The sequence below is a fragment of the Micropterus salmoides genome, unplaced genomic scaffold, assembly GCF_014851395.1.
Source record: "Micropterus salmoides isolate LMB-PRFRI ecotype aquatic unplaced genomic scaffold, ASM1485139v1 Ms_hic_scaffold_20, whole genome shotgun sequence".
Taxonomy (NCBI): Eukaryota; Metazoa; Chordata; class Actinopteri; order Centrarchiformes; family Centrarchidae; genus Micropterus; species Micropterus salmoides.
Window position 1 is genome coordinate 14779972 of NW_024041151.1, and position 27438 is coordinate 14807409.

Consider the following 27438-nt stretch of genomic DNA (forward strand, 5'->3'; position numbering starts at 1 on the left):
GCAGCGGAGGGGACAAGATTGTGGTTGTTTCTGCATGGCTGCAGACTGCTGCACCTTGGGGGCCGACTGACCCGGGTGCGAAAGGAGGGAGACATAGCAGGCTGTGATGAACACTTGCTTGCTCTTTCCCCTCTTTCTGTCTCACTCCCTTGCTCTTTTGCCCTATCCGTGGCCCCTGGGGAACCCTTGCACGCACCTCTAAGCAGCCTCTGTATATTCACTCCCCATGTGTGAGTCTTCAATCACTCTGCCCTTATATAGGGCCTCTTTCCCCTCTACATATGTTTGGGGCCCTCACTCTCTCACTCTCAGCCACTGTGGAAAGCCCTGCTTCATTTCTCTCTGGGTGGGAGTCCTCATTCATACTGAAAATAAGCAACCAGCCTCTTTTTTTTTTTTTTTTTTAAACAGGACGATAGTGAAATATCTTCTCTGGTTCTCTTGATTCATAAATACAGAAGTTTGTTTCTTAAGATTTAACTCCCCCCCCCCCGACTGAAAAGGAAACTTCTTTCATCCAAACTGTGAGCAAAGGCAGTTTAAAGCTTTTGAATACACACTACTACAGAGATAAACCTGGACTTAATGGCATTAACATACTTCCCAGGTCCTCCACCATCCTTCCACCCTCCACACATACATACACAGACAACTATCACCTCTAACTGCACCACAGTTTGACAGATTTGGAGTTTATTCACACATCACATACTACAGTGGGTATTGTATTCAAGAACATTGAACAGCGCTGCCACATATGACACAGGAAAAACAAAACAAAAAAAAAGACACTGAACTCTTTCTTTGCCATTATATAAAAATAGTGTTGCTACAAAAGTATAAATTAGGCTTACTAATAAGACAACAAAGATCTGAAGCTACATAGGAATCTGCTGCCAAAGTGCGATAAAAAAGACAAAATGAATGGAATCAAACACATTTTTTTGCATTTTAGCAGAGTATAAAAGGAAGTAATGCCGGTAAAATAGGATGAAAGCAACACTAATTTCTTAACCTGAATTGATAATACAGACTATAATCCATAATTAAACAGAGCAGATCTCCATGTTAGCATTCTTATACCATTTTTTACAGTTATTATCTGAATAAGTTAAAATCCTGGAACAAAATAAAACTTACAGCTGATTTCAATTTTCTAATAACAGTATCTAAGTTGTGTTTTCTATTATATCAAAACCTTTTGAAATGCTACTGTAGAAAATAGAGGTATAATGTTATTGGTGTTCCCTACTGTATCTCTGAAATGAAGTCTCCCCCTTGTGGCATAAAAACAGCAGTTCTCTTGTATTTACATAAGACATCCACTGAAAATGGATGATGTCAACCCATGAACACCAACCCATGATCAGCATCGCTACTCCCACCTCGAAAGTTAAAATTCAGTCCAGGTTGCTTATCTGACTCTTGATAGTGTGTCTTAAGGTATCGTCTACTCATAGGCCAGTGTTCATCAGATGCAAGTGAATCATGTGGCTCTAACTTTATATATCAGTACTCTTATTAAAAGCATGCATATCTTAGATATAATTTAATCAGCAAAAAGAATGCTATTTCTAAGTAAAATTAAGTTGACATAATTACGTCAACAATGGCATTTTGTCCCAGAGCATATTCTACTTAAAATACTTATTTAAAAACCGTAAGAAAAATCCCTTCATCAGTTCAATGGAGGATCACTGCTAAAACTGCAAACCAATATACTGTATTTTGACTATATCTTTGACCAAAGTAAAATTTTGTCTCAACAGGAGATCTTCCAATCTTTAAATTACAACATTACCTTGAGTACTGAGGTAACACATTGGATTTGATACTTAAAAAATGTAATTTTAAATATAATTTACAGCAATATTTTTATTTTTTACCAAAATATAAATGTGTGACATGAATCAGTGTGAAAACAGCAGAATACATATTAATTTCAAGAATGCAAATTATCACGATGAAAAGATGTCTCGATGTAAAAGAAAAAAAATCAGACATCTTAAAGAAACCATTTTAACTCAACACCCCTCGAAAATATTGTCTTTGCTGACCTCCAGTGGTTTAACTTCTCACCTGGCTACAGCGACGTACAGGTGTACTCTAAGACCCCACAACATCGCTGTTGGGTATGGTTTTCAGGTGCAACAGAGCACCTTTCTGACCACACCCAGAGGTGAAACATGCTCAAAACCTCCAACCAGAGAGGGCAGAAAAACAGTGCTTTTCACCCCGATGTTAAATAACTCTTTAAGGAGAGAAAAACATTCAAGAAAACACTAAATCAAAGCTGTTGAGAGAGGTAAGGAGGGCTACGGTCTATAAAAAAAAAAAAAAAAGTAGTTTGTGAAACAATGCAGAGCCTTTGACTGACATAATTTAAGCATTTTCAACCTTCTATGCATTTCTTCTTGTAAAAGTTTTATCATATAGCTGAAAACAAATTCCATCATGTACTACGAAAGGTTTTCATTTTAGTGAGACCAAGATCTGTTCTTGGCTTTCCACTTCAAACCATTCACTCAGATACCCTATAATTTCCTGTGTGCAACTGACTTGACTTCCTACTTTCTGTGTCCTAAAAAGGTAGTCACATTAGCCTTATGTTTAACAAAGCCGAAAAAAGGACATGTCGTCACAATTCCGACCCAGGTCATAAACAAATGTTTGTCGGAGCGATCACTAACTGTAACCCGTCTATGAGGGCGATGCAGCAGTATTTGTCTGTTAGTGTGATATTATACAAAAACAAGGTGTTGCCACAGGACTAGAATAGTGACTTCTCCATATTCATCCAAGTACAGGTCATTAGTGCTCCTACTGGCTGACCATGCACATCTATGAGGTCAAAGGTGAACAAAGGTCAACTCTTATCCATGGAGATCATCCAAAACAGGAAATGTATCCTTGATTTATCACCCATACAGGCTTCAATTGAAATGGATGGGAAACTGAGCGAATATTCGTTGGGCTGAGATGTAATGTGACCATACCCCAAGTTATAATGAGGCCTAAAGCTGGGAAACATGACAAAAAGAGAGATAAAATAATATTTTTTTTATTTTCAACTGATAATCTTCAGTTATGACTATTAGTGTTTAATATTTGAATATGGGGTAGATGGTGTAGCCTCTGGCAAAGAAAACATTGTTAGTTCTGGCCAAGAAAGTGGAGACATTGCCTATAGCATTAAACTGTTCTGCACCCTGCATCAAAAACAATATTTAAGCTGCACCACAAATAGTATGATAAACAAAATCCAAATGTTTCATACCACAGTATCAGTATTGATATACTGTCCTGCTATGGTATGACTCCCAATGAAGACCTGCTAATGTGATTTCTAATCTGCTACAGACTCTTTTCAGTATAAGTTTATAGAGTGGATACTTGTGCTTGATACTTGTTGTTGTTGAAATAATCCCTGACCTGTTTCATAAACCAAGAGATGACTCCAAGCAGCATGTTCACTTAGTTCAACTTTGGAGTAAAGCACTTGTCAAATACCAGTTACCCATGATTTTTTTTTCCACATTTGACCACTAGAGGACACTGTCGACCATCAGCCACACTTCCCTTTGAGTCTACAGGATTGAAAAACAAAAAATATAAAATAAAATACGAGCTTTAGAAAAGATGGTGAATAGAAGGCCATTTAACAGCAATAAAAAGGCATGATGTTGGCTCTGGCTGTAGGGTTTAAAGTGAATGCATGAAAGTGACTTAAGGCCCAAAAACAGAGATGACAAACTAGTACTTGACTAATTAGTACCAAAGGCAACAAACAAATTTACAGTATAACTTCCATTCATCCAAGTCATTTTAGGAGGTATTAGCTCATGTAAATGTATACTAGAATCCATAAAAAAATAAATAACTTGACTTCATTAGTATGCATGTGTTGACTTTAGTGAATGTACTGGCAGAATTTGCTTCATCCTGAAAAAAAAAAGAAACACTCAGTGATCCATTTTTTGTTTGTTTGTTGCAAATGGCACTAACTGTATTTGGGGTGGAACGTTTCGCAAAAAGTCACGGTTCAGTACATACCTCGGCAGTGAGGTCAGTTTGGTGTTTTCGGTACAGTGAGGAAAAAGCGGCGGTGCCTGCTTGGGTGTACTCATTCCTGAGAAAATCCCGTAGATTTCACAAACAGAAAATAATTTACCATTAATAATTAACTGTAGGAACATCATGAGAACAGTCACTTTTAGTAGATGAAGATGGAAACTATGCCCTATGATAAAGCTTATTGCCTTGAAAACATTTGGACATTTGTCGCTCACGAGGAAGACAATGCTTGTATTAGAATGATAAATGAGGAAAGAAGAATAAATAAAATAATATTAACTTTCCTATGGACAAGTCACTTCTAATTAAGCTTTGGAAAAAATACACACGCACAGGGCAACCACACAAGGATTTATACAATTATGTATTAAATCCTTGCCTAAGAGCTCGCCAAACTGAAGGCAAATAACATTTCTGCTGTTTATCTGAGGGCAACGCACAGGCAAAACGTCTTCAGTATAAAGAAATGTATTGATAGTTGACTATAGGTCTTTTGTTTCACAGAGCTGACTGACATTCCTGAATTACCAGCACTGGAAACTATCTAGTTACTGACATACAAGCTGGGTTGCACCATCAAGTATTAAAGGATAATAGAAGATTTATTTATCCAACTTGTTATTTAATTCCCTGTTGGTGCAATCCAGCTACGGTATAGTTGAATGAAATCAGTGTAAAAGCTGACTGCAAACAGGTTCCAATATGATGTTGTCGTCTTTGTGCATGTAAAAAAAACTAATATTTGTTAAGAAAACTCAACCAATAGCTTAATTTTATTCAACTTAACTTCATGATGTGGGCCCACCTGTGCAATTCTAGCCATTTGAATTCCATATCTAGCAGCATAAGACCTCTTTGAGTTAATTTTAGAAAGTAAACAAACTGTCAGTTTACTTTTCATTCCAATTTGTAACATAAACAAAAGGGAAAGTATCATATCGTTGTTAATGTTTTATCAGCTGCTGTTTTTTTGAATGAAAAATGAATGCAGTGCATGCAAATAATCCATAGCTACATTTTTATGCCACTGAAGCAACCATCAAATTAGCTGTAATGATTTAGCTCTCAGCTACTTTTCCACCTCCTATGGCTGATTATGTTGAAAAATATAATTTTCAGTTATACATAACAGTAAATCATAAACCTTGTACACTTAATTGTCAGAGGTGCGATGGCAGTGAGGATTCACCACTTGAATTTTTTGTCACCAATGAAAATGATCATTCTCCAACATACTGTACATGCTACAGTACTTCCTGCTATATATCTCTTGGACATCTTTGATAATCTAGTAAGATTGTTTTCAGAGGTCTGACAGTAGGTTCAAGCAGTGGAAGCTGACTTTACCTGAAAATGTTGCCTACCCAGTGAGAATAACAGCATTATAGCCTTTTATCAGTTTCGTCATTAGGCTGGACCAATTCAAATCACTGGTCGTGATAAGACCTAAACTCCTCCTGCTTACATGCATCCCAAGTCAAGGGTGGCATATCAAACAGGACAATCTTTTGAGAGTTAGCGTTCCACCCCTACATTTTGTCCACAGTACTTTACAACAATCCTTTCTCCATATAAAATATGTAATAAGCCGTATTATTTTATGGGTGTTTGCAACCTATACAATGTGAGTTTCCTGTAAATATCCGTCTCGAGAAGTATATTAATGTCCATACACATTTAAGTTTACAGTTGGTCTAAACCTACAGTATATAAATAATAGTCTTCAGTCATTGGTTGGAGGTGAAGGTTTGGTTGGTTAGGGTTGGTTAAGTGTCTTTCCTAGCCCATGTTGGAGCGAAGGAAAATGAGTTTGTTCATCTCCTCAGCGGTAACCTGCTGCCTCCTCTTCATAGCCAGGCTCTGCTCACACACAGTCACACACTCACTTCGTATTCCCACAGCAGGCACGGCAAGGAGCCACAGTGCCAGGCGAGCAAGCCTGGGGAACTTCTCACTCACCGCTGAGCTCCAGTACTGGAAGAGGTCAGGTGAGCCTTGGAGAAGAGGCTCGGCCAGGTATTTAAAAATCTCTTGTCTAACTTGGCTCTGACTATCATCATTACCGGACAACGTGCAAGACGAGGAGGCCCCCCTTGAGGTTCCGCCATTGTTTCCCCCTCCTTCTATACGGCTTATTTTAGGGGTTGGTGGGCCATCGGTATCCCGCTCTTCGCCACCTGAACCTCCACCACCAGTCATACCTCCATCCCTGGTTTCAGCAGCCATTTCGCATGCACGGGAGATTATGTCTTCATGCTGGTAGGCCGGCACTGAACGCAGCTTGAGCTGTGGGTCCAGGACCATAGCTACCTGGTGGGCTCGTTCAACCTAGAAAAAGAGGAACATTTCAATGACTGTTAGTGGTGCCTTATACCAATTATTCATATGCATCCATTAAATATCAAGGCCTTTTACTAGTGCTGGGTATTGAACCTTGATTGGTACCAATCTGACTGTCAAGTCGACATTAATGTCTGTAATTTTGTTTACACATTTTCAAATAGTTCCTGGTTTAAATCTAAATATTGACAGTTTTATTGGCATATTATTCAGGCAACAACATTTTAGATTAGAGAAATAGTTTTTGTTAAATTAAATAAGGAATAGTTTTGTAGAATACTGAAACTCTTGGCATTTTATCAGCACCAGCGATGTTAGATTTAAACGATACCTAGCCCCATTCTTTACAGAATGTCAGTAATTTAAGAGGAATCATATCACTTTGACAAACTGAAGCAAAATGCTCATTTTAAACCTAATGTGAGCAAAACGAGTTTAGTACCTTGAAGTTTTCTTTAAGTGCTTCCAGGAAGTAGTGGCAAAGTTTGCTAGCCGTGCCGGTTCCAGCCTCTCCAGCTTTGGATGTAAAAAACTTCTCCAAGCGTAGGTAGACAGGAAGCACCTGCTGTAAGGTTGGTCTCCTCTGACTGCTCAGCTCCAGAGCTGCCAGACGCAGAGGTGCCAGCAGACAAGCCAGCGTCCCTAGCAGATGCTTGTTGAGACCCTGGAGGAGAGGAGCCGTGGCCTTACTGCGTCCATAAGCTTCGCAAATCTGTTCAAAGTGGGCATGGACCTGCAGAAGAGCTTCAGCCATACGATCCCAGCAAGGTGGGGTGGGGCACTGTGCAAGGCTGCCCTGTGTGCAGTCCTCAGTTGTGCTTGTGAATGTATTGGTGCATTGTTCCTCACGAAGAGACAGCGTGGAAGAGGAGGCAATGTCTCGGCACGTTGAGAGAAGCTCAGCCAACTCATTAAGACCTCGAGCCTGCAGGCTGCGCTTCCCGAGAACCGCCTGTACAACTGCACCGAGCGAACACCCAGCACATCGCAAGCATATCCTGCCCCGCCCACCACCACCAAGCGGTGATCCAGCAAATCCTGCTGCCCAAACTCTGGGCTCTGAGACATACACGGTGCGAATGTCAGACATCACAAACTCAGACAGCACATTCTGCACCCAGTGGTGAACCTGCTCAGGCCCTTCTCTCAGCTCAGCCTCCCTCACGCCGAGCACATAGCGCTTCAGTCTCGACCCCTCCACCTGGTAGGCTGTTAGAACATAGCACGCATCTGGGCCTGATGTCTGGGAGTGGCACGTGACAGCGATGCCAAGCGAAGCATTGGAGCCTAGAGCACACGTGACTTTGACTTTCACTTGGTTGTACATGCGGGGCAGTTGGCGCAGTGCCAAGGCACTCATATTGCCAAAAGCATCACGGGTAGAGTAGGCACCGTGACGAGCTCCCGTATCCACTAAGGTCTGTGCCAACTTCAAGAAGTCCTTGCTGTTGAGCACGTTTAGCATGCTCAGATCTGAACACATTACTCGTAAGAGGCGCTCAGCCACCTGCTGTCGCTCCTTCTCAGGTAGTCCATTATTCTCTGCCAGCACAGACAGCAGATGGGCAGTTAGGAAGGCAGAGCAAAACATAAGAAAGATAATTAGTGTTAATGTTTTTAATTTGATATACTGGCAGAAACCATACAGTATCTTAGAAGGGAAAACAAAATACAGAATCATAGAGAATGATAAAGACATGGCAATAATATGGGAACAAATTATATTTGTATTTTAAAATTTAGATTATATACACTTGAGATTATTTGAATTTTATTCACTTGAGAAAGAGTGTCTTATTGCTCTAAGGGAACAGACAAACAGTTTTATATTAAAGGTTCAGAGTGTAAGTTATAGTGACATCTAGTGGTGAGGGTTGCAAATCGCACCCCCCCTTCCCTATCCAAGCGAGTATAGCTACGCTGCCTGAGACAGGACAAAGATGTCACCCATGAGATAGCTGAGTGTTGCCAGTCAAGAAATCAAGTTTCTTTAGATAGATATATTAAGAAATTATAGTTACTTAATTATTCAGTAAAACTACAGGTGCTGGTCATATAATTAGAATATCATCAAAAAGTTGATTTATTTCAGTAATTCCATTCAAAAAGTGAAACTTGTATAATGTATACATTCATTCCACACAGACTGATATATTTCAAGTGTTCATTCCTTTTAATTTTGATGATTATAACTTACAATTAATGAAAACCCCCAAATCAGTATCTCAGAAAATTAGAATATTGTGAAAAGGTTCAATATTGAAGACACCTGGTGCCACACTCTAATCAGCTAATTAACTCAAAACACCTGCAACGGCCTTTAAATGGTCTCTCAGTCTAGTTCTATAGGCTACACAATCATGGGGAAGACTGCTGACTTGACAGCTGTCCAAAAGACGACCATTGACACCTTGCACAAGGAGGGCAAGACACAAAATGTCATTGCTAAAGAGGCTGGCTGTTCATAGAGCTCTGTGTCCAAGCACATTAATAGAGAGGCGAAAGGAAGGAAAAGATGTGGTAGAAAAAAGTGTACAAGCAATAGGGATAACCGCACCCTGGAGAGGATTGTGAAACAAAACCCATTCAAAAATGTGGGGGAGATTCACAAAGAGTGGACTGCAGCTGGAGTCAGTGCTTCAAGAACCACCACGCACAGACGTATGCAAGACATGGGTTTCAGCTGTCGCATTCCTTGTGTCAAGCCACTCTTGAACAAGACACAGCATCAGAAGCCTCTCGCCTGGGCTAAAGACAAAAAGGACTGGACTGCTGCTGAGTGGTCCAAAGTTATGTTCTCTGATGAAAGTAAATTTTGCATTTCCTTTGGAAATCAAGGTCCCAGAGTCTGGAGGAAGAGAGGAGAGGCACAGAATCCATTCCATGCCACGCCGCATTGCTGCAGTAATTCAAGAAAAAGGAGCCCCAACTAAGTATTGAGTGCTGTACATGCTCATACTTTTCATGTTCATACTTTTCAGTTGGCCAACATTTCTAAAAATCCTTTTTTTGTATTGGTCTTAAGTAATATTCTAATTTTCGGAGATACTGAATTTGGGATTTTCATTGGTTGTCAGTTTTAATCATCACAATTAAATGAAATAAATATTTGAAATATATCAGTCTGTGTGTAATGAATGAATATAATATCCAAGTTTCACTTTTTGAATGGAATTACTGAAATAAATCAACTTTTTGATGATATTCTAATTATATGACCAGCACCTGTTTATGTTTTTTGAATATTATTGTTACTTGTTCATTAATAAACAGCAGCCACAAGAAATGAAGTGCCACATGATTTCTCATACTCTGAATACAGTATTTTACAACTTGAGGGTTGGCTCATCTGGACTAACATACCAAAGTAAATGAAGAACATCTCAAACACTATCACATCTAGTGCATCAAGTATGACCACTGACAGACAGGACAATGTAAGCTCACAGTTTCTGCACCACAGCTCATTATAAACCACATAATACATGAAGTTTACAAAGGCATTGTCAGGTGAGGATCAAGGCTTCTCTCACTTTGCTTAATTAGATAAGCATGCAAATCTTACCAAAACGTCTTTTTAAATTTTTTTAAAAAACAACAGAAAAACAAAGTAGTACTAACACCAATAATTTCAGCTTGTGGTAAAACGGTGCAACATTTTTAATGGGCATTTAGCGTGTGAAAGTACAAATTACACATTTATGTTCACAGTGGCAAAGCAATATCCAAAAAACACCTTTTTCTAATGCAAATTTGGAAAGTATTCATTATTATTCACTTGATAGGCACACGGTCTTGTTATATATCAACATTAGCAGTAAAAATAACCAGGGCAGTAAAATGTGACGTTCAGCTGCTGATCTGAGCTTCCCTGCTGTCACCGTTTTATTGCCAATAATATTCATCATCTATCTCACGAAGGTAAGGTCACACCAGGGCAATGAAAGGTTTAGCAGTCTGATAAGGGCTTCCAGCTGTCCATCCATCCATTGTCAACCGCTTATCCTGCGCACACGTGGGGCTGAAGCCAATCCCAGCTGGCGCTTCCAGCTGTAAACTACTGTTTTATTGCCAATTAGTGATCAGCTGATTGTCTCAAGAACATAACCAACAAAGCCAAAACAGAGGCTGGAGAGAGAGAGTAACTTCATGAAATTAATACAACTACATATTTTACACCACAAGCCAAAGCCAGCGCTGGAGAATAAACCAATCCAACTAACCTTACATGATTTTTCTACCAGGGAAGTAGAAGTTTAGCTGGCTGATGCTTCCATGCTCTAAGCTAATGTTCCGGTTTTATTGCCAATTAACGTTACTGATCAGCTGATTGTCTTGTTAACATAACTGGCAAAGCCAACCCACAGGCTGGAGAAGAAGTCCACAACATCTGTGATTTCTGCTGTCAGCGGTTTGTACCTATCCCGACTCCTCTGGCTTCATGGTATTAAGATCCACAGACTGTCAGCTCTCGTGCTAAATAACACGTGTGCTCGTTAATTTGTCCAAATGTCACTTCTCTTCTTATTTCTAATAAACCAGAAGACTACTCAGAGACTGTATATTATTATTATTATATTATTCCTCCCTCTTCTTCTTCTACGGGCGCATTTAATGTAGTAACGGGTGTCTACACTGCCGGAATTATACAAGCAGAAGAAGAACGCCGTGATGACGAAACGCGGTCTGTAGCACTGTTTGTCGGTTGTCAGCTATTGTAGAAACATGACGACAAAATACTGCGACCTCCATAGAAGGGGGTGCCCGTGGTTATGTAGATATAAATGGCTCATTTTAAGGTATTAAAAACATAATGGCTCATTTATGTAAGGTTTTTATACACCACTGAAAACATAGTTATGGATCTTATATTGCATTTCTATCAATAGATCCTCAGAAACATTACACACCGAAAATTTAAATTAATTGAGTTGATGGCAGTACTTACGGCTGAGAGTGTGGTTTCTCTGGGAGATACTTTGAGGCTGGATTTGTAGTTTAACTGAGGAATGGGCTTGGGCTTGGACCTGGGACTGGGCCTGGGCCTGGATCTGGGCCTGAGCCTGAGGAGCACCTCTCCACAGCTGCTCTTGAGGACCAGCGGCGGAGGAAGTTTTGGGAGAGTCCCCTTTGGTGTGGTTCTCATTGTCCGCTGAGGAGATACAAAAATGCAACATCAGGCAACGGTGACAACATTGTATGGTTTAAATGGAGAAAGTGTATGTTAAATGTTTCCAAGTGGAAAAAAATGTAAAGACTAAAACAAACACAAAATTAAACAAAACAAATCAATTGTCAGCAAAGGAAAAGACAAAAATACTTTATATGGCCTCCCTGAGTCTATTATTAACAAACTGTGCCTACAAAACAAGTTCAACAAGTCCTTTCTCAGTCAGTTTGCACATATGATGAGCCAACAGCAAACATTCATGAAAAATGATCAACTAATGTAAATATATTTTGTTTTCATTGGTGAAGCCTGGATAACAGTAACTGTCCACATGATAACTTTATAATTCTAACTGCATGCTAAGACAGGCAACATGATTCATGCATAAGAGGATAAACAAACTGCACTAAAGTAATTTATCAAATAAAAATACCAAACATTTGGTGGTTAAAGCTGATATGGGTATTTGTTTACTATGCTTGTTTTCAAACCATTGTAAAATGTATATGTTGGCAAGACGACATTATTGTCAGTATTGTCATGACTTTCAGCCGTGGTTGCGCAAGATTGTAATTGGCCTTTATTTCTGACATTTAATATACTAAATGACTGATTACTTGATAAAATAATCAGAATACAATGCACCTACTGTATATACAAACACAGACACACTCACGATGCACCAAACACACACAAAAAAAACACGTATCCAGCAGCCTCAGAACCAGATCTGCAACAACCTTCATTGTCACAATATATTCCTTGGAACTCTAAACACAAATGTTGTGCTGTGTGGAAGAATTAATGCCTACACCTCAATTAAACAATTACAAATTATGTGTGATCATACAGACTTTCTCATGCATTTCAGCCACTGAGGGTGTGTTCACCTTCTGTGTTTTTAACCTGTCGAGCTTAACATGCATTTGTAGTCATGGACTCACCAGCGTGGGACTGCATGTGCTCCAGCAGGTTGTTGTAGAACTGGAACTGGATGCCACAGGCACCACAAGTGTAGGGTTCTAAAAAATCACAAGGCCCAGAAGAGCATTGACTCTTTGTCGGAGGAGAAAATTAATACATTTCCCTGATCTATACTGGATCAACAGCTCTGAAAGTCAGTTCCACCAAGATGTTGTTGCTTTTGTGATCTTTTGCAATTGTGATGCAGTTTGTGCGACTTTGCAAATAACTATTGCAGTGTTTAAACGTTTTATGGTGGGGCATCTTGGTGGCCTAGGGGTTTAAGGCGCTGACCATGTAATCACAACATCCCCCGGTTTGAATCTGGCCCCCTCTCTATCTCTCCCCTCATTTTCATTACGTTTCTACTGAATCCTATATTATATAAGCAAAACATAATAAACAAATGAATGTTTACATATTTAAATAAAAACATTTATAACAGCTTTTCCAGCAATCTTTTTCCGCCAAAAGAAAACCTCGTAACAGTATGATTCAGCCGATGCCTAGTTGTCAGCCATTACAAGACACGGCTATGTCTGAACACAATGCAGGTGTACAAAAAGATTCTGTTCAGACATCCCCTAGTGATAATGAAGCTAAATGCAGAAAATCTGTATAATCACAATGGATTATAGAGAAACTATTTGCACCAAACAATGACAGATTAATGAAAACTGAAGCATAACAGGGGGGAAAAAGGTGGAATGAGAATGAGGCAGCATGCATATTTTCTGTTTTGAGCAGGAAGGTGGGGTTGAACTTACTCTGGGTTGTAGAGAAGGAGGTGGCCACCAGAGGGCTCGGAGTTCCTACGGACAAGCAAGAGGATAGAGAGGGAGTTAAAACTAGACACAGTATGCAATTCTCTACCGCTCTTTTCCCATGTCACTGTCTTTAATGTTTATTGTTTTTTTAAGGCAAGCATAATTTGCAATCAAAGAGCATTTACTTATGATACTTACTAAGATAGGCGCAAACAAAGATGGAGAATCATCAGCTCATTATTTAAAAAAGTTTGTGTTTTTTTTCAAGCCATGGCATGCACCATAGAAACACAGTAATCAGAGCAGTCGAACCATACCTATCCAGAAAAAGCGGCAGACTATTTCTATTTCTGTTTAGGTCAATTAATAAAAAGGCAGCTCCACATTTACTGAGCTAAAAGTGTGATCAAGTATGATCTTAAAATAAACTTTAAAATTCCTGGATGCCACAAGGGCTGGTTTGAGCCTTATCAAGACTGTAGGGTTCCTGGTTTCTTTCTTCTTCTCAAAGCAAAATGCTTGCTCGGTGGGAGTTCACCTTTAGAAGGTGAGGACAAGGTATGTAACAAGTACAAGTGACAGTTAAACTCATGTGGTGTAAGAAAAACAATTTCGAATGTTTGCCTGTCTAGGGTATAACAGATGCTGTCTATGACAAACCACTCAAGGTGGTGGTTTATTTGTAGGTTTAAAATCTTAAGTCATTAGTCTTAAATCTTCTATATAACATCAAAGATTCCTGACTAAATAAGTAACATAGGTAAAGTCTGAAAATATAAACTTCCTTAGATAAGAGTTTAACGCTCAGCTAATCTGCTTCATTGGGACTGTGTGGGTGTGGCTTGATCAGGTCTAATTGGTTATCTGGTAAAATAATAGTAATAGTAAATAATAATTCTGTTAAAATATTGCTGATTGTTGCACAATACATATACCACCTATTTCAAACCAGTGAAAAAAGCACCGACCGAAAACTCTACTGCGATATATAAGACTTGTAACTTTTGCAGAATGTTTTGTGTTCATGTAAGCTTTTAATTACAAGCCTCTTTTTAAGTCACTGCCATGATGTATAGCAGCTGTTATCAGAGCCAAAGGTGATCAAACATGGTATTCAACAAGGTTTCCACTTCTTTTACTCTTCTACTACTCCACTTCTCCACTTCTACTCCACACTCCTCTGAGTGTGGAGTAGAATAATAATGGAGATCTTGGACATGAGTTTTACGTAGCAACAATTGATGCCAGTTTCCCCATTCAAGCAGAAATTATACATTTCCACACAAATACCCACCCATCCACATAAAATAAGTGACTCAGTGCTCACCGCTTGAATTCTGCGAGCTGTTTGTGTCAACCAGACTAGACTGAATTGCACTTTCCAGTTTCCGCCTGAATGGACTGTCTGTAAGTGAAAATTCAGGAGAAACAATGAGGGGCATGCCAATACTAAATAATGTGCATCATATTCTTAATTCAAGCTATGAACCTACAGAACAGTTAAGATAGAGCAAAGTCAAAGACAAGCAATTTATTAATCTTAATTTTAGTATGTGGCATGCAAATCAATTACGCTAACAGCCTTGACAAAGGATCCGCATGTTCATATTACATTTAAATATGGGTTTAATTCCTCCTCTTCGTTCCATCTTTTTGACCCACTTCTGAGTGTGAGCCATGCTTTAAATAGTTCTTTATGGCAGAGCGCATCTTAGCAAAAAGATTGGGGGGGGGGGGGGGGGGCAAGTTTTGGTAAAGCAATAAAGCACATGAAGCACAGTAACATTATCTAAAATTATGTAAAAATCTTCTGTATTTCACACTGCTTAGTTAAAGTAGACAAAAATTTTTTATTTTTTATGTTGTCTGTATGAATTTTTGTTTTAATGTTTTCAAACATAATTTCTAATGTGTTTAGTTGCTTGATGCTTGCTAACAAGAAAGAAAAACATTAATTGTATCATGACTTAAATTGTGCTATAAAGGTTAATAGTTTCTAGCAGGGTTGCCACAAATACAGTGGCAAGGTTACCCAGAACCTTAAATCCAATCTCTTATATCCTTATTCCACTGGCTCAGTGTAACACTTTAGCCATACTGAGGCACGCTCTTATGAATTTCAACCGCACCCTCACAGCAGCACTGTGATATTTGTGACTGTCCCTGCCCTCAAACCCAGCTATGCCAATATCATAGTAAACTGACTGGCTGCACTTCTGTGGTTATACGGGCGACAAGAGTCCCTTTGCCATTGAAAAATAAATTATTCAACATCACAGGCAATACGTGTTTGGTTTCTGATCATGTTCACTAGAATTTATTCCCCATTTTATCAACATCAAGCATTGTTCTACATCACCAATGACAAATATAATGTACATGGTCTGTAAATATTATACTTGGCTGTGTCTAGTCACTGCCTTGAACAGGTACACTTATGTGTATGTATGTGTGTCTGTGTTTGTATTATGAAGTTATGAGGCATGCAAACATTGCTTAGTACTAAACAATCTATTAACAAAACTACTTAAAATGTAGGATAAAAAAAGAATGCTTACTTTTTATCTTACCAGTTTGGCTGTGGCCAAATTTGCTCATATCCATGCTACCACATTCCTGTACCCGTGATGCCTTCATGTCAAAGGAGCCTACATGAAGATAGATTCTCAACGTCAGCTGTAGCTCAACGCTCCAACTTAGACCAGTGACATCACGTCTGATGGCAATACAGATTTCTTTTCCCCCTCACAAAAAAGCAAGACTGACATTGTGAACAACACACAAAATTCTAGATCTTGGCACTTCCTCTATAATGTAGGTTTATAAGAGGTTACTTGCACAAACAAACTGAATGACAGAATTAGGGACTTTCAAATCCTACACATTGTGGCTTTAAGAGGTAAATAAATGGGCTCACCCATTGGTGTGTGAAGAGCAACATGCTCCTGGTATGGGTTGAAATACTTGTACTGCTTCCCACAGAACTCACAAACATAGCTCCCAGTTTCTGCAGAAAAGAAAATACACAATCAGATCTTTGTTTCCATCAAAAGCCATCTTAGTGGTAGAACCTGTATCATATCAATTAAGATCCTTTTTTTAAATGTATGTGTTATTTCACCAGGGAGAAGTAGAAAACAAGAGGCCCTAATAGAGTAGAGAAGAGGAAGGAACTGGTGATCTTTTCCGGACTGAAAATTGCCAACTCTATGGTTTACATTTAGCAATACCCCAATATCAGAGAACATAAAAACACAGGGGGCCTCCCTGAATAGAGCTTGGAGGTTCACACTATTCCCCTAATCATTAGGAGTCATTAGTGCAGTGACAAGTGCAGGCTTCCCACCTGCGAACACTGCCAATTGTGTTTGAAGGGACACCCGCTGCCGTCGGTTGAACCCGAGGTCTCTGCGGTGGTGGGCGAGAGCTTTTTCCCCTGCGAAGGAGGACTTTTGGACTCATGTTCTGAAACCTTTCCAGTGTGGAGTTAGCTTATATGCTTAAGTGTTATTTTTCTAACATGGATCATCACCATGACGTAAGGTTGTTCATTACAAACTGTGTCCAGCACACTGAACTGGACACAGATGGACTTCAAGCTGTCAAACTGTATGCTAGGTTAAGAAAAATCTAAGGGATGATATATATCTAAAATCTATTTAGAATTTAAATGCTAAGTATGTCTTGTCTCAGATTTGTGATTATCCCCTCTCACTGAAACATAACATAAAACACATGAAATCAAAAAACTTTGAAACAGTGGGTTACAGTGATAAATAATCCCAATCAAATATATTTCTTCTGGAGGGTATTAGCAACACAAAATGCAAACCAGCAGCTGCAATTTGCTGCTTAAGCTTCTGAATGTATAGTACATTTTTTTATCTTGTTCTGCCATGGCATATCTGTGGAACAGACTAAAAGAAGTGCATCAAACAGTCTTACTTGGTCCAATTTTCTGGTAGGGTTCAACTGGCTCCTCCTCTTTAAGGCCATCCACAGGTAACACTACCTGTTCATATGGATCTGAGAGAGATGGGGGAGGGAGATGGGCAATTTGTTTTTCACTGAATACTTAAACTTCACAGAACAAAATCACAGAAAGTGTATTAGAGCAAAAACTGTCCCTAGTAGCACTCACTGGCTTTATGTACACATAATATGAACAATTAAGCTCACCATTTATTTCACAGCACATTCATTTAAAAAAAAATGTTGAGCAACTACAGCAATTACTGTAGATTGTAAAATATTGACCCTTATTTACCTCTACTAAAGTGAGAACTAACCTGTCTAAAATACCCTTTATCTGAGAAAGGCCATTGCTCATTTGATAGTGATAGTTTTTTATTTTTGTTTTTAGCAAAAAGGCACTTGTTTTTCTGATCCACTCCTTTTTACTATGCTACTCAGCTTTTGTTGCAGCTTCAGGAAGTAGATATTCAGTATGGCCAGTGTGAACCTCACTCATACATGACTTTTCAGTTCAAGTCTTGGAGTTTCAAAGAAGCAAATAAAATGCAAATTTCCCAAAAACTCCTGTTTACCATCAACTGCATGCAGGTCACGGTGCTCCTGGAAGCAGCTGTAGTATTTATACTTCTTACCACAGATGTCACACGAGTAACGGAAGCTATCTGCAGATGAACAGATGGAGAGAGACCAGCAGTGGTTATAAAGACATGGATATTACTGACAATGAAAACAAGTATTTTTGAATGAGCGAATCCAAAACTGCAAATTGGGTAGATAATAACCTAATAATAATAAAATAATGACAGAACTTGCTGTGGTGCACAGTTTAACACCTTGTACACCTAAGGTGTTCCAATTTTTTTTTCACACTTAATTTGCAGAAAAGTATTTCATTGTGCCATAGAAACATAGAAACTGTTTTTAGTCATTCCGCAGTAGAAAAATGGATACATGAATGAACAAATACGATTAAAATACATAATAAAGATTTCATTGCATTGGGACAGACAGACAGACAGGTTGTAAACAAGACAAAAAGATTAGATTAATCCCTGGGGGTAAAGTGAGGGAAAAGGTAATAATGACTTGATTAATTATTATTTGGAATACCTGTAAGCCCAAAATAAGCTGTTCTTCCCCACACATAGGCTTTCCTTGAGAAGACGACCCAGGTATATTAACGGTCGCTTAAGTAGGCTATATTTGGTGACCCATTTTAAGACTTTGCAGAGAAACACACAGAGAGAAGTTATCTGGTATTACGTTAGAACATGGAGACACAGTGGATAATTTAAAAGCACGGACCAGGTAAAGCAACAGTGAATTGTGAACACACCTGGTTGATGCCAACGTCATTCAGTACCGAGGTGGTCTCAATTGTTTCGATAGGCTACGTCATTAACAACAAGCTTCCTCTACACACAGCAAACGGAACGGAAAACAGAATCATGGGTGGAAGTGGGTTGAGTTTTTTGGGTGACTTTGTTCATCAGCAACAGAGTCAACAGAGAAACAGAGAGAGGCAGGTGTAGCTGTATGCGTGTGTCTGAAAGGAAATGCAAGGTGAGTAGATAAAAGTAGTTTTAGAGTAAACACTAAAATAAGGTGGAGAATTAAATATAATTAAATTAAGGGGTTATATTAGCCAGTGTAAAGAAATATCACAGTAAAGACACAAGTGCAACCTGCAAGATCATGCATCTATAACCAGTTATCTATGTTTTTACTGTGTTATCGATTTACTCAGAACGTGTCCTCACCTATGTATGGAGCAACAATGTTATGTGAGCTTTAATTACACTGACAAATGCCAGGAACCCACTAATTTGTGGATAATAGTTTTAATCGCATTAATTGGTGGGAAATTATAGAATATACATGGTACTGAAGCCTTGAGGTGTTCATAAATGCAATTACAGTTAGGCACCATAATAATGCTTTCTGTAGCTGTATTTCTTTGTTGCCAATTAAGCATAAATTGCATGAAACCCTTTTGCTGTCAAGTGAAGATGCTGGTTGTTTTTAACAGTGTTGGCTTTTCTGTGCCCTTTCTTAACACATTTCTAGGACAGCCATTTACTTACTTTTCAAAATTACGTATTGAAAATACGTTTTGACAGAGGTCATCTTACTTTTTAAAGCATCTACAGAGATCATCAAGACATATTTTAGTACAGAGCAAAATATTTTATTTTCTGCTGTAAAATATTTTGTATTTAAATACACATTTGAGATACCTCAGGAATTCAGCCGAGAATCAAGTTGATTGAATTAACAGAGAGAGAACAAACCGGAGAAAACTTAGAAGTTGTCGCTCTGCTGCTAAATGATAAAACATTTGTCACATGGGTGAGTAAGGAAAGGGGCCTTCTGCTGGGTGCTCAGTCAGACATATTATTGTGGAAAGACTAAGCCTGAACCAACTGGGTAAAGGAGGTTAGAAACTGATTTTGTCTTACAGTTGCGTGTGCCATGCTGTTTATGCAACAGATTTCCTTCAGACAGGATTTCACTGTGGTGTGCCAAGAGCCACTTTAGGTGCTCTTGTCAACAGCCACCTGGCTGCACAAAGATTTCCACTGCAACAAAATCAGCAAGAGCAGAACAAGTAATCTGCATCCCTTATGTCCTTTCACTCTCCTACCCCTCTACAGATGTGGCAAGAAATGGCAGCGAAGGTTAAAAAACATTTGAGCATGTAAACAAGAAGCAATATTAATGCACATTCAAAAAAAAATGTTTGCATGATTCGGGTCTTAACAAAATTTAAAGTCAGTTTTGAATTTGCAGCAAATTATCCAGTTTGAGCCACGTGCTAGCAGTTTTTACAATCTGACAAATTCTAAAAACAAATGCAAGGACAATTTCTCATTTCACTGTTAAGAACTCTGCTTTATTTTTTACTTTATAACACTATTTAAATTTTTTTTTTTTATTTAAAATGCAGCATTGAACTAATTTACATTAGAATTTGTTTTGTGTCTTGGCTGATCAAGCTGAAAACCGTCCGATTCAAGTCACGGGCCAAACACAAATGTTAAAACTGTGTTAAACTGTTAATTGTTAATGTTAAATTAAAATTTTATTTTTAACTTTCTTCACACAAATTACACATCTGCATGTCCAGAAATGCCTTCCGGTGCTAAAAGTGAGGCCATTTTACCAATATGGACTACTGCTTTTTTGGGTCTTCTTTGAATGGAACCTTCACAAGTGTCTCTCTCTGTCTCAATGACCGAGCAGTCAGTTACAGTCCTAACAGACAGAGTCCTGTCTCAAACACACAGGACATAAACAAAAATGTAACCTGTAACAGTAAAATGTTTAATATCGTGGAATCTGACAAAAATATTGATGCAATTTACAAAAATCTGGATTTTCACTAAAATTATAGGCATTTCCACGGCATTTAAGCCAAACAAACAGAAAAAACTATACTGCTATGGTGTCATTTATGGGCACGCCGCTTCTGTCTGTTGGGAAAAAATTTATGCATTTCATATGGCCCTACACACACATTTAGAAACATAAATAATGACACATATAGACACACATTAATAGTTAATACAGTTCTGCATCCAATTTAATAAGCAGTGTGTTTGAGAAGACTTCAGGAATTTCATTTCAGACTTCTGAATTTTCAGCAGTGTTTTACAAACTGATTTTAGCTCTCATGTGCATTTTCTGCAGGAAATGCAATTTTTCTAGTTCACATTCATATGCCAAAGTTTGCATTTTCATTTTCAAATTTAGGTTGCATACTGTCTGCCAATTTAACTAAACTGTGTAATGTAAAATGGAATTGCATTTGATTTCGCAATCAATATGATGGCGTTGTATTATGGAATTTACTGCTCTTGCCACAACACAATGCAATGTCATCTAGGAGGTCGCTGCAACGGCCAATCCAATATACACATTCCTAGTATATATACTTTGTAATATAAATGCCGTATTTCTACTGTTACCTGGCAATCATCACTGCGAAAGACGGAATTGTTGTCAGTGTGATAACTTAAGTTGTATTATAAGTGTTATAAAGTGTTGTGCTGTCTGTTGATTTAAATGATTTAAATAGATCAATGATCTATTAGTCAAACTAGACAACCTGTGTCGCTTTTTATTGTCTCACCAGTACCTGAAGCAACACTCTCCCACCACCACCACCAAACCCTGCAAAACGCTGGGCTGTTTTTGGTCTTAACGCCCACTCAGTCAGAACTACAGAAAGTTTGTTCTAGCTTGGCTCCCAAAATACTCTCTTCAACTCCAAGAACTCCTCCACAACACTACAGCCTGTGTTGTCTTCTGCTTTTCAAAATTCTCCTATGCCTACTCTCCTTCAACAGAGGGATATTTTACAAACCATACTGACTGGTAAATCCAGCCTTATTGTCAGTTGGTTTTAAAATGCAGGCTTGCAATTATCAAGTTGCAATAGTAACCAATCACCAGGAACAAATCTGGTGTTAAGCAGGATTAAAGTCAAGGTTACAATAATGTCATATCGTAACTTCTTTTGATAACTCACATGTAGAATCAATTTTATTCTAACTAGGGCAATCACTTTTTAACTATATCAAATTAATTGTTATTAAAGCAGGTTATAGTGTGCTTCAGCTTGTTTAATCTTTACTTGCTGCCACTTAGACCACTCATAGAAGAAAGTTATGTTTAAAATACACTTATAAATTGGCATGCCAGTCATTATCAAGTATAAAGTCTAACTATGTGCTGTCAACCAAAAATACTTTACAGCATGTTCCATCCTCTTAAGAATTTAATCTATCAGCATGTTGGTTTTTTTTGCCAAGCAGCCTCTCAGGCCTACTTATTAACACTGTCACAGACCATTTGGTTACACTCTGTTTGTATTCCTCATGAAGCTAAAAAATAAACTGTCTGCATAAGAGATGATTGTGCATTCTTTTCTCTCTGCCATGTCAATAGTTCTGCCTTTAAGCGATGTGCACATTCATGTAGTGATTGCAGAGAGTGTGTGTAAGCAGCTTTATAAATAACTCTCAAGTACTACTCAGAGGTAGGGGTATTTTTAGTTTTAATCAAACTTTCACTGTAATTCCAGGGAGTGATTTTAAGACACCTGATAAATAGAGGCCCTAGCAGCTGATATGCAATGCAATTAAAAGAGTAACATCCCTATTCATGCAGGCCAGCGTTTATTTTTGTAAGTTGTTCCACGTTTACCTCAGTTAAATTGGTAATTACGGAACTGGTGTTGTCAAACAATATGTGTTCAGGTGTGTGAAATAATTCAGTTAAACTTTAATAAAACTAACTTTATCACCAAAAAACATCGTTTCCACACAGAGACAGAGATGTTGGGGTTAAGTTGGATGTTGCCTTCCAGGTACTTGATATTACAATGTCACCTAAGGGAAGGTGAGTAGGGTATAAGGTATAGAGTATAGTGAGTAGACAAGACTGAAGGAAACAATAAGGGTAAATAATATGGCTTTTACCCTGCTGAGTCACATAGAGACATACGTATTGTCAGTTATAAGTTGTGGTAGATTGTTTTTAGCTTAATGAAAATCTAAAAGACAGCTAGTTAAACAACATAATGTCCGTTAAATGAGCAACAAATAAACAGCTTTGGCATGCTAATAAACTCACTTCACTGGATGAGTGTGCAAAAGTGTACTCACTGTTGGGTGTCTGGGGTAGACCATCTCCAACCATGCTCTCAGATTCTATAGTTTAAAAAAGGGAAGAAATCTGTGAATATATGAATTTGCGCTCACATCAGCTCACGTCTTCCAACTTCCAACTCAAATCACCATCTCTCACATTAAAGCAGAGACAATAAAAAAAGAAATAAAATAAATTTATTAAATACAATTCCTAGTCAAATGCAATTCCTGGCCAAAACAGGACATGCATGAGTTATGTAGAGGAAGTGAATAATTTTAGGACCACACTGTTAACAGAGGAAAACACAGCGAACAGCCAGTTATTATTTGGCTTTTCATGAAGACCAAATACACATGTTAAAAAAAAAGTGTCTTACCTCTGTGTGCCCTGACGTGTGTCTGAAAGCAGTTATAATACTTGTACTTCTTCCCACATACCCCACATACATAGGAACCTGGATGAGAATTCAAAACAGTGTCATAAAAACAAAGTGACAGTATCATAAGGAGTACATGCATATATAGCATATTTGTAGGTCATAAAATGTACAATAGTTCTTTCTCACATTCTTTGTCATCCCCATCTGAACTACGTAAATATCTATCTCCCAATGACTTCTGAGTATAACCAATATACCAATAAACAGTTAATGTTCTAAGCACCAAGTAAACATTACTTTCCACACAATGTTTATTATATTAAATGTTTTCTACATCATAAAAATGTGTTGCCTAAAAAGAGACAATTCCCTACAAATTTGAGTAATTGATTGAAATAATAATATGAATGTCAGGAGTCAAGATTGGTATCACGACCAATCAAGGTATTTCTAACTGGTCTGTGTCAGCTATATAAAGCCAGCTTCCACTTCCAAGCCTTTTTCTAGGGTTCTGCATATTTATTGTGCTCCATGTTTACTGTGCTGCATGTGAGCTCCATTAAGATTATGAAACACAGAAATGATTGTTCTCAGGTACAACTTGAAAACCCAACACAATTTTGATCAAATTCTTGGTTATAGGACATTTCTTACTAAAACCATTGCGGTAAAGGCTATAATGTTTATTTGAATTTTGTTTTAAAGGAAGGGCCATTTTGGAGGCTGTAATTCGTGGTACTGTTGAATTATATTGCATTACATTGAGAGGTCTTTCAAATATTTTCCCCCTTATTTATATAAAAGGGTACTCTAAATATTATAAACATTATAACCTCCATGAAAGTAGTATTATTGAAAGCCTTACTGAAGTAAAAACACTGAAGTATTAACAGCAAAATATACTGAACAGTATCAAAAGTAAAAAAAAAAAAAAAAAACTCATTATGCAGGAAAGTGATCCCTGTCAGTCTTAATATTATTTGTGCTGATGTGGGATTAATATTATTGCTGCATTAATGTGTGTGATGCACTTTACTGCTGTAGTTGTTTAAGGCTTGCTAATTTTAACTACTTTATATACTGTTGGGTAGTTTAATCTACAGCAATACATCATAGCTTCACTGTCCCGTGAGAACAATGTACCTCAAAAAAGTCAACTTTTCATGAGCTCAGAAAACAGGCCTGTTTTCAGCTTTGTGACAATGCATTTTCCAGCCTAGGGGTTTTTGAAAAACTGTAGTTTATTTAACTTAAGAAATAGGATAAGTTTCTTAACCTATTAAAGGAACACATAACCGTTTATCAGAAACACTCATAGCACACACATAGCTATCAAACTAATGTAGAGGAATAAAAAGTGCAATATTTGCCACTGTGATGGTGTGGAGTTTAAGTATCAAGCTACATATAAAATAGAATTACTCATATAGTACAAGTACGTCAAATTTGTTCTTAAGTACAGTACTTGAGTAAATGTACTTGTAAGCGCTTCATGTTTGCAAATAAGTAGATAGCAGACTCAAACATGAACAAAGAGTACCTCCTTGAAAAAGGCCCAGCTCGCTCAAATAAAAAAATTAATAGTTTCTTATTTACCCCTCATGGTACAGCCTCTAGCCATGCAGAGTGTCTTGGTTTTGTTCACCCAGGTTTTGAGATCTTACAGATTTCAGCTGCCACTCCAATAATAAATACTACATAAAATGTAGGTGAATGGAATTTCAATTGTGCTCACAGGATTGGAAAATTACATTTAAAAAATTAAACGGCAACAACACACTGTCAGTACTTTCTATATGGACCATTTCATCTGTAGAAAGTAGCTTCAATAAAAATTGTGGATTATCCTGAGTAATCAAAACATTGTATCTGAGAAGAGACATTGCTGCTGAATTTGATGCCATGTTTACATGCTGTGCAGTTTTGTTTGTGTTGTTTTGTCAGGAAGCAAGGTCAGGCTCAAGAGATACCAGACATGACTGCAGTCAGTAAATGCACATGTATATCCATATGTATAGTCACACACCTATGCATGAGTCTGTGCTCTTCGTTGGAGGAGGAGTACCAAGGGCAAACATACCCTCGGGCTGAGCTCTACGGGATCCAACTCCACTTGCTCCTCCATCATTTCCTCCAATGACAACACAGATCTCAGCAGGGTTGGTATCACCCACTTTCCCATTACTCGTCTCCGAGGTCCCAGGCTCTTTCTTTACTGTGACAGGTGGTGGACTAGTACTCTTGGACTTTGGGGCAAAAGTTGGTGAGGGGCCATCTGTGGCTGTACTCCCACCGTCTGCCTGCTCCTTCCCAGGATTGGGTGTCTCTTGTGCACTCATGACTCCACCTCCTCTGAGCCTGTGCTTCTGTACCAGGGGAACAAGCAACAGAGAGACAGAGACTTTACTGTACTGTCCTGTAACAATTTGAAGTCTTGATTTGGCATCACACAACACAGCATCAGTGAATATCAGCGCTGTCAGGTCAAATAGATGTGTTGTTTTGAAACAATCACGACATCACAACCAATATCCAAGAAAAAAACATATCAGCTATGTTACTATATAGATACAAACATATGTACCAACCCAACCGGTTGAGGGTGACTTAGGTTGGTCGTCCACCCTGAGTTCTGCTCAAGGTTTCTGCCTGTTAAAAAGGAGTTTTGACTTGCCATTGTTGCCAAGTGCTTGCTCCTGGTGGGAATTGTTGGATCTCTGTAAGTAATATTACAAAGAGTAAGATCTAGACTATATGAAAAGTGCAATGAGATTACTTCTGTTATGAATTGGCGCTATATAAATATACTGAATTAAATAGCCTGCATCTGACAACTACTGAAAGTCTTAAAAAAAAAAAAATCAAATTGTGAGACAACCACCCCTCTTTTTCTAAATAAGGTCAAGAGATGTGCAAGCTCAAAATGCACAGCAGCCACCACCAATATATCTGTGGCGGTGTAATTTTGAAGACAGAAAAGAACTGACAAAATTTTCTTGATAGCCATGACAGAGTGGCTTAACTGTTCATAAGTGACCTTTGATGACATAAATTCACAGCTTTGTGGAACCAAATGCTCTAATTTCAGAAATATCCAAATTACACAACTTGCCACTTCAGCACAAGGCTATAAAAGGCCTTGTCAAGAGAATGTGCTCAAAATGCAACCAAGCAAAACAGAGTTATGCCAGAATGACTGATATTACGGAAAGAGGGAAAATTGGTCTTCTAATAATAGCACACCAATACAGCAACAACAAACCTTTTCATAGCCCAAATGCACCTTTCTTTGGATGTGTGTGGATAGTGTGGACAGATGACCGTTTTGGGAGCACGGATTGGAGTGTGTTCAGAGAGGCCACCACCCAGGAGAGCCACATCAACCTTTAGGTATATACATTATCAGTGACATCATATATCAGCAAATGTGTTGATGATGTGGTGATCACTAAAATGATAAAATCATTCCTCAATCAGAAGGCCTGGATGAATGGAGAGGTGAGGGCTCTATCCAGAGGCAAAAAAAGTGCCTATTCGGTCGGGTGATAGAGAAGCTTACGGCACCGCCAGAGCGAGACTGAAAGCTGCCATCAAGGAGGCAAAGCAGAGACTGGACAGAGACTTCAACACCAACACCACCAAAGATATGTGGCAGGTCATCAAAAACATCAAAGGCTACAAAAGCAGGAGCTCCCATCATGTGTGAGGCCACATTACCAGATGAACTTAACACCATTTATGCTCGCTTTGATCTCCTCAACAAGGAGTCAGCTGTAAAGTCTACTCCACCTCCAGAGGACCAGCCACTGTCAGTATCCACAGCAGATGTGAGAAGCGTCCTGCTGAGAGTGAATATGACTAAATCAGCTGGGCCTGATAACATTCCTGGCCGTGTACTAAAAACCTGTGCCAATCAGCTAGTTGATGTTGTTACTCAAATTTTCAACATCTCACTGTCTCAGGAGAGGGTTCCCACCTGCTTCAAGACAGCCACCATCATTCCTGAACCTAAAAAGTCTGCAGTGTCTAGCCTGAATGACTACCGCCCTGTGGCTCTCACCCCCATTCTGATGAAATGCTTTGAGAAACTGGGTCTTCAGCACATAAAGAACATC

General features: G+C 38.5%; 1 protein-coding gene across 7 annotated transcripts in view; it reads right to left on the reverse strand.

The window, feature by feature from the left end:
* Positions 1-671: 671 nt before the first annotated feature.
* Positions 672-27438, reverse strand: part of znf618 (zinc finger protein 618) — a 38956-nt gene continuing 12189 nt past the window's right edge. Inside the window, exons 2-15 of one of the 7 annotated variants that reach the window (XM_038733544.1) lie at positions 25404-25689; positions 23321-23398; positions 22959-23003; positions 17862-17951; positions 17260-17340; positions 16661-16750; positions 16232-16321; positions 15873-15962; positions 14642-14719; positions 13315-13359; positions 12529-12606; positions 11363-11566; positions 6857-7956; positions 672-6402 (exon numbers count right to left, since the gene is read on the reverse strand). In XM_038733544.1, the coding sequence (XP_038589472.1) occupies positions 5854-6402; positions 6857-7956; positions 11363-11566; positions 12529-12606; positions 13315-13359; positions 14642-14719; positions 15873-15962; positions 16232-16321; positions 16661-16750; positions 17260-17340; positions 17862-17951; positions 22959-23003; positions 23321-23398; positions 25404-25662 (2877 nt within the window). In that variant the 5' untranslated portion in view covers positions 25663-25689 and the 3' untranslated portion in view covers positions 672-5853. Of the gene's footprint in view, positions 6403-6856; positions 7957-11362; positions 11567-12528; positions 12607-13314; positions 13360-14641; positions 14720-15872; positions 15963-16231; positions 16322-16660; positions 16751-17259; positions 17341-17861; positions 17952-22958; positions 23004-23320; positions 23399-25349; positions 25690-27438 lie in introns of all 7 variants that reach the window. The other 6 variants (XM_038733543.1, XM_038733542.1, XM_038733548.1 and 3 more) reach the window with 6 other exon arrangements.